Raw genomic sequence first — 11,080 nt, 5'->3', positions numbered from 1 at the left:
ACGGTGACCTACAACCTGCCTACAACAAATGGAACAACCAGTAGTAAATCTCCACGTGGTGGTACCTTACAACTACTATCAGAGGCATATCACCTACGTGATATGCTTCTGCTACTATTTATGGGAACTTGAGAGAAAATTTTTAGGGAACAGTGGAAAAGGAAGAAAATGGGCAATTTTTAAGGAAACATGTTGCAGACAATGAAGTGAAACAATTTTTACATAAAAAAATGTTGTATACCAACTGCAGTCTAAGGCAAAAAAAATCATAATTTTATTCCGGTAATGTATGCACTCCAGCTCATCTAAAACTATAAAGTGGACTTTGTATAAAAAAAGCAAACAAACAAAACGAAACCAAACTCATGCCTAAGTAGAGTACAAAATTAATATTATTTGTCGATATTAATCTTCATTTTGTCCAGGCTCTGAGAGAGTTTGGATGGAGATTTCTTACATCATATATGCAGAACAACACGTATATAAACATTCTCTGTGGCAGCTGTTGGGATATTTCTACATATAGAAATGTTACAAAAAGCTGAACACTATCTCTGTGGAAAACTTTCACTTTCTTCAAGCAAAGATTACTATATACTCCTTGAAAATCACCAGTATTGACTAACATTGACAAAGCATTAATATTTTAAGGAGAACTGAACACTCAGAAAATGAAAGAACAAGACTATTTCAGGGAATCACATGTAAGTGACAAAGGCACAAATTTAAACTCACAAATTCCCATTCTTATGTAGTCATTTTGTCAGCGCATTTTTTGCAGCTTCAGCATTGATTAATGAGGTCTAAACATAAGCCTGCTGGCAGATTAACTACTTGTGAGACTCAACTGAACTCATAGGGGGAGTTCAACATCTCTCCTAGCCGGGTAGCAAAAGACCAGGAAAATATCATTCAGACTAGCAAGGCAACTACCTGTAGCACAATGAGGGGTGGCAAATGGTATATAGAAATCTCTTGGGTCTCAGAAACTTTTGATTTGATCTCAGAGTCTTGGAAGCTTTTATGATGAGTCACAAAGTCTCATCTTTCTGTGTTTCATTCATATCCAAGTCTAAAATCATTAAATCCTCACTCTTGGATTGTCAAACAAGAGTCTCAGCATCTTGGATTTTACCATTCATCACTCCTAAAATGAGTCACTGCACTAAAAAGTCAATGTTAATTATTCAACTTTACTCTGTGTTCTATTATGCGTGAACTCTTCTTTCCATTTATTTTTTATCTTGATCATTCAGGACATTGTCACAAGTTTCCATTGTAAAGGATCTATTGCATCCACAAAACATTTCTTAGGTCAATGTGAGCTAGCAGATTTTACAAAGTTACTGGCATGGTTTCGTTTTGTATGATTCTAAGGATTTTTTTTTAATATAAGCTTAAGTAATATACCCACTCCATCCATGTATTTTCTTGGGTCAATATGGGCTAGTAGTACTAGCCTGGTTGCCTTCTGTTTGATTCTAAGTATTTTTAAGTTTTTAACAAATAAAGTACACACTTCATACAAAAAATAGTTTCTAAATCACATAACTATCCACAAGCAAGCTGCACAGCTTAACATCTGATTGTCTTGACTGAGGATCGCAGCTCGGTAGTCTAATCCAATGATAGCTAAGAGTGACTATGGTATAGTCAGGTCACGGTCGTTCAGTTTCAAGGCTACTAATTGAGCAAGCATTCAAAATGAAGGCAAGATCATGCACGTATGCGCAAAAAATTCTTTGAAATCAGCAACGTTCGGTATTGCATCATCTATCGTGTCCAAGACTGTCCAAATGTTTCCTCAGTTTGTCCTCACATTATTTGTCCAACGGGATCCTACCAAAGACGCTATTCCCAACATCAGATGGAAATAGGTTCGAGCGACAGTGTCCACAAGAAAAATAAAGTTCAATCAGATAAAAAGCTGACGGAATGGAGTTCCACATATATGAAGTAAAAATATCCACAATAATTTCTCAAAAGCCTCGTTCGAGCACTTCCTCTCGCTGTTCAAAATGAGTTCGATTTGAGATGGCACGTCATACTCCTTGCTGCCTTCTTGCATACGCTCCTAGACAAGCACAAATTGCCATAATACCAAATATGAGGCCTATGATAAGGGCTGCTGCATCCCCACCGTCGAATGCTGAAACTTGGTCGAAAAGACAAGCCAAAACTAACGCAAAAAACACCTGAAACACTCCTCCAGCCGCCATTTTCAATTTCTATTGAACAGGAAAAGGCACGTGATGAGCCACGTATGATGTCATTGTCCGTTCAGAATGAAAACGTACCCGGTGGGACCCCGGTGGGGGTGGGTTAAACAAGTTTTGTACTGCTCAAAATCAATTCTTAATTAAAATTCATAAGTTTCGGCTGGTTACTTTACAGAAATAAATTATTCCTTAACATAAGGAATAGTTTACAATTTTTGCTATATAATCAATCTCTATACGCGAAAATGGAGTGGGCGTAAGGGTGGTGTAGAGTGAGAGCTTTTGGCGGGAAATTAGTGCCGCGCCGCGCCGCTGGGGCGCTTGCTTTTGTCGGCTGCACTCTTCATCAGTGTTTGAGTGTTTGTCTACTAGATCATATTGAATATTTTTAACTCTCAAGAAAGTGGGAATTTCTGATTTTCTTGCAGGACTTACAGTTTTCCAAGCAGGAATAAGGTGGGCTAAATTGATTTATTGATAATTTTTTTTCAATTTTGCGAAGTCTACTGACTGCTATCTTACATTTTCTTTACGTAAGACTTCGTATGGAAAAAGAGAAAACGAGTGCGTTAGACAAAATCCATGAAGAAGCCAAAGAACTTAACACCAAGGAAGATGTCGTTTCAAGAGGAAATACATTAAGGCCAAGGTAACATTATCTACCCCTGCATCGGACACGAGCCATATATTTTTTGTTATTTGAGAAAATACACTTCACTCCCTAACCCTTTAAATAAAATTTAAGCTTAAGTTCATTTTACTGAGGGGTGGGTTTTATAATTTTCATACTTGTTAACATGACAGAACGTGTTTTTTTATGTTGTCTGTGTCTTATTTGACCATTTTTTGTCTTCTATAGACAGTTTATTCCCCCAAAAGGGCAAGATATCAGTTTTATTAATTTTCAAGGAGCTCAGTCATGGCATTTCGAGTTATTTTGGCCACGTACAAAATCATCTTTGAATTGAAGGAAACCTGAAAAGTAGTTTATTAATAAGCTTATCTGCTAATATAGAAAAACACCAAAGAGATAATAATAAAACCAGAAAGGAACAAGGATGGTTAAGGCGATGGAGACTATAAACACGGATTACAAACGTCGAGGATTTTCGGCTAAAGACAGTAACATTATGCTGATCCTCCCTTTAACTGATTTCAATGAAGTGATCCCCCTCATAACTGTTGATAAATTTTGTGATCACCCCTCCCCCCCCCCCCACGTCTTTGCACACATATTCACCTTTCGACGTGTATATTTAGTGCTTTTAATGTTCTATGCAAATAATATATCTAAATATGGTGTACTTACAGTATAATGAAGCCGCCATGGCGCAGTTTCTTGTTCCGTGTTTTTTGCTAGTCTGGATCCCGATATCTGGTGTCAGTTGACATACTAGCACTGGGGCGGATGAAGAATTTTAGAGAAGAGGATTCGAGATACGGATGGCGCTCTCTGTAAAGGGAGGGGTCCGGAGCAATTCTCCCCCGAAAGATTTAAAAAATTGAGGTCCTCGGAAATGACAGGATTTCCGGCATTCTGAGCGGGCCAAGTCAGCGTGTTGTAATGTCTCATTTTTTTTAATTCAGGGGCTTCGACCAAAACCCCAGAAACCCCCCCCCCCCCTCTAAATCCGCAGCAGCAGCAATCTAACCATCCCAAGTGCGTGAAAACTGCAAAGTTTCCTTTTAGATTGCCAAATAGCCATCCACCAAGTCCGTATGGGCATGTGACATCTGATTCCCCCTTTTGAGTTCTCAGTTATGACTGATCCCTCTTCTGTTATCTTCAAAATCCGCCGACCCCCCAAGGCGATAAATGATGACCTGTCCCTAATTTGAAGGGACTGCACACATCAAGATATTTCCTTCAAGTTAAACCCAAAGGCAAAATAAATGTTCGTTTCACTTTACTCCTAAACAAGCACATAAGTTTATGGTTGACTACGTTGTATGCATATTGCGATTTAAGGAAAAGTTTGAAATTCTTGTGTGAGATATTTTAATATTTGAATGCTGTAAAGAACACGTCTTTCATAATCTTAATTCGGCTTACAATGTAAGATCAAAGTCTAAATTGTTGAACTTCTTCAATATTTCAATGCAATTGTCAGAAATTATAGTTCTCCTTCCCCAGGATTGTTAGGGTTCCAAAGGAATTACTTTCTGAACTACTAAAACCTTTTCAGTTGAATAAAGTGTATCTTCTCTTCCTCGCAGGCTGCTTTCAAACATCTGTTTTTCAGCTCTACCAATTTCTTAACTATCAAAGCCGATGGAAACCTCAGCTCCCAGGAACGTTAGACGCGACCGCACCATTTATTATTGAGATTACTGCCGCAACGTAAGAGATATTACGTGCTCTCACTTCCCATTGAACATACATACATTACAGTCTGTGCATAACTAGCTGCAACCATTAACTAGAAAGCGACCTAAAACGGCAATCTGTGCATAGAGCATATAATTACTGCCTACAGTACTGAAAGGCCATTCATCTAGCCTGTACCTCGCCCGCTTTTTCGACCGTCCCTAGTCCCCACTGACTGCGAGCCTGCTGGAACAGGCTATGATTCATCCTATCCCTTTGGTAGTTTAGGGCCTGTTTACAAGGAGGGAGGGTCAACCGAGCAAGCGGGTTACCCTAGCACTCACATATTTCCTCTTGTTTTCTTCGTCGTGTTTACAAGGCAGCCAGGGTTACCCGGATAGGCGGGTTACCCTATTTGCGTGCTAGGGTTTCCCTGGCAGGAGAGTTAACTTTTTCCCTTGTAAACACTCCAGGTAGGATTAACCCGCCTAACCGGGTTAACTTTCTAATTGTTTCCAGACAATTTTAGCATAACCGCGCATTTAGTTGTCCCGGGTTGAAGAGTTACCCTACCTGTGAAATTTTGCTTGTAAACCCGGGCTATCTTTTGCCCTATAGCTAGGGTTAACCCGCTTGCTAGGGTAACCGTCCCTCCTTGTAAACAGGCCCTTAAAGTTTCTAGAATCCAAACACAATAACGGAGGGACATATCTTGATTTGGCATTAGTATCTCACAGAGGTAAAATTATAAATCTTTCTTTCTTCCTTTCTCGTGTTTCCTAATCATTAGCCTGAGCTTCTAGAACTGCCATCCCCGCTTATGTTTTTTTGTCCCGGGCTTCCGTTGAAATTGAGCGGTGCGGGTATCATATGTTCTAACTCCTGTGGACATGCTGTGTCAATACCAGATGTAACAGGCAGTGAAAACTGACGGCTACATCAGTTTAGATTTTTAGGCGATGAACAAGAACAATGAATGTACTTTATTTTTTAATTTATTTTTAGTGAGCCAAAAGAAAGAGCTAAGGAGCCGGATAATGGGAACAGTGGTTTGTCTGCATTAAGACAAGGGGTTATTGTTAATGAAAATTCTTCCCATGATGACATTCAGAGGAGCTGCCAACAGCTTATTGATGACATTAACGCAAAACGGAAGCGAGACACCGATTTGTTAAACGGTAAGGTAATAGTTGTCTATAGCTCGTTGAGCGAGTGCCGTCTATATAGGTTCTGACTGGCCTAATATACTTCCAACTAGGAACACTGACTAGCCCCCTGGGGGCTTGAACTTTAAATTCAAGTTCAATTGAATTTTTCTGTTTGAATAATAAAATCGACGAATGCAATTACATACAAGCCAGTACGCTCCCTGCTGTGAAAAAATGTTCGGTTCACGATAGAGTAAACACACGGAATCGTGACTTAGGTTTAAAAGCTTCCGGCGGAGTGCTGAGGATTTGCTTTGATCTTTAAACTGAATGTGAGAGGCGGTAGCTATTCCGTCACGAGATTTTCGCTTTACTCAGTCCGAGTACTTTGCAACTTAAAACAATCGATCTAAGGTGTATTTTTGTATCTCGCTCCTGTTTTTCATCCACGATGCTGCTTTCTCTTCATTTTCAAATATACCATCTTAGGCCCGGGATCTTAGGACCTCTCAATGGAGTCCTTGAGGTCAACTAAGTCGTACTGCAGATCATAGTTAATAGAGGAATGATTATAAAACTCGACAAAGTTCTTTGTTGTTTGTTTTTGTTCGTTTTTTGGCCTTCACCGTGCACAAAACACAATAGTTGTTTACTCCTTACCGAGGAACTAACCAATAGAGACGTGTTGGTTACCTAATTCATGCATAGTGTATGAGCACAAAGCAAAAGATTGTTCACGGTCGTGGACCTTCCAAGATAACTCTTGGCATTTTTGTTTGCTCCTTTGATGTTTGCCGGGCTTCATAACCAGTCCCCTCTATTAACTATGCACAGACGTACCGCAATCATTTCCTCGAAATACCACGTGTTTTGTTTACCGCCCAGTTTGGTCTTTTAGGTCATATGTGGAACAAAAACTCTTTGGTCAATGAAAAGGAATTTTTTCATTTCCCTTGTAGTATCCAAGAAGTTCAGCGAGGTCGTAGAATGGGCTTAGGGTGTGTTTTCCCTCAAAATTCTACAAATGTTCGCAAGAAACATTGTCTTCGTCACCTTCTTGATCTGTATTTGGTCGACTATTTAGCCATGTAGAGTTTTAGTAAACATTGCGGGGAATCAGTCAATTTGTACAAAATGAAGAAAAAATTTAAGGTGGAATTGCTTTGGACTTTCGGTTACCCATTTGCTTCAAGTTGTAATAGATCACTTTCTCTATACCGTTTTTCTACGTTTAACTTTGCAAAAAATTACGTATTTGAAGTTTGAAATATTTGCCCAACGCACCATGACCACCACACCTTTGCGCTCTGTAACTCTTTAGTGTTAACGTTTATGGAACGAAATCATTTAATTACTGCAACAGACTCGTTTATACAAAATATATGTTTTGCCCAAGTAATTGCCTCTGTTGACTCATTCGCTAACTAAAAACCCCAGACACCATGCTGAGTTACGTGCATCAATTTTCAGGCAAAATCGGAGCATTTTTCCATATGCTACATCTCTGAAACGAATTCAGTGAGCCCTATTTTTCCATTTCTGACATAAGTAATCATTATCTGAATGACCGCACTTAACTGCCGGAGGTTGAAAAACTTGGATATATCAGGGCTCGAAAAAAACTTGAATTCCAACTTGCCCTTGGGACAAGTATCTCTCAAGTTTTGCTTGCCCACGGCAAGTCTTAGTTTGCCCTTTTAATGATTAAGTTGGCGGGTGACTTGCTTGGTCTCTTGCCCATTGGGCAAGTGAGAATGTAAAGTTACTTGCCCAGAAGGAAAATCTACTTGTCCGGGGCAATGGGACGGCACTTTTTTCGAGCCCTGTATATTAGAAGATATTTTTGCAAAAATCTAGTAGACAGGCACGAGGGTAATTATAAGGTGCAAGCTGTTAAACACGTTCCCAAACATCTCACCCCATAGAAGGTCTCCATAGCTTCTTTTGCACCTGCTACGCAGATGAAAGACCCACTGCTACGAAAACTTCACTACGTGGCCGAGCAGTAACAGTTCACAATGGGCAAGCCAGGGTGTGAAAAGAAAGCAATTTTCTTAGTCTACAGGTTTTGAATTTCTCAGGAAAAATTCTCTGTCACTGATTCTTATTCAAGCACTATATAACACAGCATTTTACTCCATATGTTATAGTGCTACACGGGAAAACAGATGTCGAAAGAGCCGAAAAACGAAATTATTTAGATTTGAAATCCGAAACTTTTTACTTGTGCTAAAATTGCTGTTGATTATTTTTTGCTCCCGTAATAGGCTTGCCTCTAAAATCGAAACATCTAGAAAGGGATATGGTTTCAAATAACTCTTATTTATCCAAAAAGGGGTCAGTGTGAACAAAATCTTATTATTATTTTTTTTTTTTTGATCTTTTAGATTTTAAGAAAGCCCTCGAGGAACAAATCAACACCTCCTGCAGTGTTCTGGAAGAAAGCATCGTTCAAACTTACGAGAAGCATAGCAAAACCATCCAGGACAAACTTCAGGAGTTGTTTGCAGTTCTAGAAAGAATAAGTATGCTATTCATCTTGAACACATCTTACCTATGATAATATATATACCGACTGCTAATGATAGATGCATGTTAACATGCTGGTTTCGTGTCGTGTGGATGAAATTAAAAAATGTTATCAAGATGTACAATCAATTAAATCTAGGGGTGACCTTTTACAAGCAACACCGTGCATGGCCAGGCGGTATGCACGAAGGGTGCAAAGGTGCTAACACGAAATTAATAGCCTCATGATTCCATGAGCGCTTTTGCAAGAGACAACTTGATTAGCTTGACGATGAGCTTGATCTTGCCGACTAAGCAACCAAAGGACTGGTAATTAGCCTCCTATGCAGACCCTTATTTAGGCTCCGCCTCATCGCACCATCGTTTTTTAAGAACCTCTGCGTGGGAGGCTAGCGTGCTTTATGATCAACTCATCATTACTGAACCACACAGCTGTTTTGAACCAGTTCGTGATCCTAATTAGATTGCATATGAAACGCAATATACCTTTAAAAAATAACAGAAACCACCGACTCCTACGACTCCAGAAACAAACAAGTGTCTCAGTTGGGCTGACGTCTTTTGCGTATAAATTCGTAATTTAATTTCTGTAAACGGGGGAGTGAGATACCACGATCTATTAAAAACTTTATCTTGATGCACACATGTTTTTCTTCTTTCCGCAACTGTTTGTCCCTCATCAATCGGCGACTTTCTGCAAACAACTGTTTGTCCCTCATCCATTGGCGACTTTCTGCAAACGACGTGCCATATTGCTGTAGATCTCAGGCCGTACACCTTCCTCCTCGTTTTCCCTTACTAGTAGTTGTCTCCCTTTTTCCTAATACCCGGCAGATTATCTCTGCTACGGATGCCTTACAGGTATACTTCCAACCTCCTTCACTCACTTCGTATTCTACTTCTTGTTCACTAGGTAAACTCGAGAGTGAACTGATGGACTTCAAACAAGCACTTGGTGTCCTTTATAACGACATGCAAGTTGTGTAGGCATAAATACCTGTACTTGAACTGATGAACTGTAACTATAGCGTGTTTTAACCATTTTGTTCGGCTCGCACTAATGTTGATACCTTATTTGTCATTTGCCCATCAATGGACTTGTCGCCTGTTTTCTCGAATATTACTAGCTGGTCTAACGTGGTATAAAGAACTTCTGTAAAATCGCTTGATTAACTCGTTGGTTAATATCCAGAATTGCTACGCGACTTCTGCGTCACAAAACTGAAAAACTGATCGCCCGGCGAGCCAGTATCGACAAGAAACAACAACGAACTTCCCAATTGCACTACAAGTCAACCAAACCGTAAATGAAGTGGTCAGTGAAGTGTTCCCTTGGTAAACTGTCATCATACAATTTTGTTTTTGGCGCGGAAATCACAATCTAACACTCGTTTAAAATAACATCTTTTTCAGTTTACATCTGATAGTAAAAACACATTTCATGTGTTTTTATAAACACGACCTTACATTAAGTAAACTTCTCACTGCCAACCATAACTGCTTGCCGACGCCGCTTGTGTTCTTAAAACAGAAGAGCCGTATTATTGCGTCAACGAAACGAACGAAATTACACAGTATTGTAATGAAATACCCAAAGTCAACGATGGGTGAAAGGCAGGCTCTTAAAAGGTAGGTTTCAACAAACCATGGCCAACATAGATATCGTAGCGAATGTCCTCAGATACGCTAAGAAAAGCTGGTATAACGTCCTGAAAAGATCTGTCTTCCAGAATCGTCCGAAATTACTACACTATTCCGAAAATGTTTCGCTTTTACGGCACTTTTGGCACAGACATGACAGGGCTATTTCTGAACCACGACCCCAGCACGAGATTTCATACCATTGTTATAGGCCATCGTATCTCATCGATCTTAGAAATGGAGAAAAATTCCGAGTTCGACGATCAATGTCGGTTTAGCTTTAACCCGTCAGCTTTACGGTATCTGTTTCGATCCAGTGTCTGTTACAAATTTTCAATGCTCTTAGGAGGCTCATTACAGATTACTATACGGGGAGCAAAACGTTAGCTGACGGGATAGACAGACTGCATTTCTGGAGTTTGAAGTCAAATGGCAGCATTTTCGTTGGTACGTGGTGGAAAGAAACTGCTCCGTGTTTGCTCGACTAATAGTTTTGCATCTTGGCCGATTATAGTATTCAGTCTTAGCTTTGTTAACGATATTGCTCATCATGTGACACTTGAGTGGGTACATGGTACTAGAACTTCGAGGGCTGTGACTCGCGGAGGAAAAATTCAATCCCAGCTCTTTTCATCAGATTTTGACGCTGGCTACTGGAATCTGCCATCGGAGAGTGTTGTTGTCGCAATGGTGGTTGAGGTTAACAAGCTTTAATGGGGTTAAACATTGGTTGCAATCGTCACTAGAGTTTTTTCAAAATCATGTCATTGATCTTTTGACTAAGACTTCTGTCTTATGCCCCAAGGGAACAATGACGCCCTAACAGACCTTTGCCAGTAATCTGGGGACTCGCCTTCCCATGCCACTGGCCTTTTTTTTTTCTACCGGAGCTCTGCCATGTCAGGCCTGCTTTTTACCAGCATCAGTTGGTCTACTATTATTTTGGCGGCAACAGGATTTTTCATATGAGCCATCGTGTTAGTGATTTTGTCGAGTAACTCATCGGTATACGTTATAGAGGTTGCTGGCACTGACATCAGTTAAATACAATAAGAAGCTGTTTACTGTATTGACTAGCTGAGGGGAAAATATTGCCGTCTTGTCGCATCAGGCAATGTTTCATTTTGTTCCACTAATTTCGTATCTAACGTAGACTGAATTTCTCTTTGAGGGTTTCAGGTCAGTCCGTTTTTATATACTTGGAGGACAGGTTATATTGTTTTTTTTTTGTGCCG

The 11,080-nt window shown here is 39.9% G+C and overlaps 1 protein-coding gene across 1 annotated transcript; it reads left to right on the top strand.

Annotated features, from left to right (window-relative positions):
- Nucleotides 1-2,526: 2,526 nt before the first annotated feature.
- On the top strand, nt 2,527-9,744 carry LOC110050777 (synaptonemal complex central element protein 2-like). The gene is made up of 5 exons (XM_089275587.1): nt 2,527-2,675; nt 2,758-2,868; nt 5,533-5,705; nt 8,063-8,200; nt 9,118-9,744. The coding sequence occupies exons 2-5, from the start codon at nt 2,765-2,767 to the stop codon at nt 9,189-9,191; spliced, it is 489 nt and encodes a 162-aa protein (XP_089131713.1). The 5' UTR covers nt 2,527-2,675; nt 2,758-2,764; the 3' UTR covers nt 9,192-9,744.
- The last annotated feature ends 1,336 nt before the right edge of the window (nt 9,745-11,080 follow it).

The sequence above is a fragment of the Orbicella faveolata genome, unplaced genomic scaffold (assembly GCF_042242905.1).
Source record: "Orbicella faveolata isolate gen_17 unplaced genomic scaffold, um_ofav_v1 contig_36, whole genome shotgun sequence".
Classification (NCBI taxonomy): domain Eukaryota; kingdom Metazoa; phylum Cnidaria; class Anthozoa; order Scleractinia; family Merulinidae; genus Orbicella; species Orbicella faveolata.
Note: the sequence above shows the minus strand (reverse complement) of the source record. Positions and strands in the feature narration are given on the sequence as shown.

Coding starts and splice junctions, on each gene's coding strand:
- LOC110050777 (XM_089275587.1), top strand. CDS start 2,765: ATGGAAAAAGAGAAAACGAGTGCGTTAGACAAAATCCATGAAGAAGCC. Junction 2,869..5,532: donor GGAAATACATTAAGGCCAAG/GTAACATTATCT, acceptor ATTTATTTTTAG/TGAGCCAAAAGAAAGAGCTA. Junction 8,201..9,117: donor TGCAGTTCTAGAAAGAATAA/GTATGCTATTCA, acceptor CTTGTTCACTAG/GTAAACTCGAGAGTGAACTG.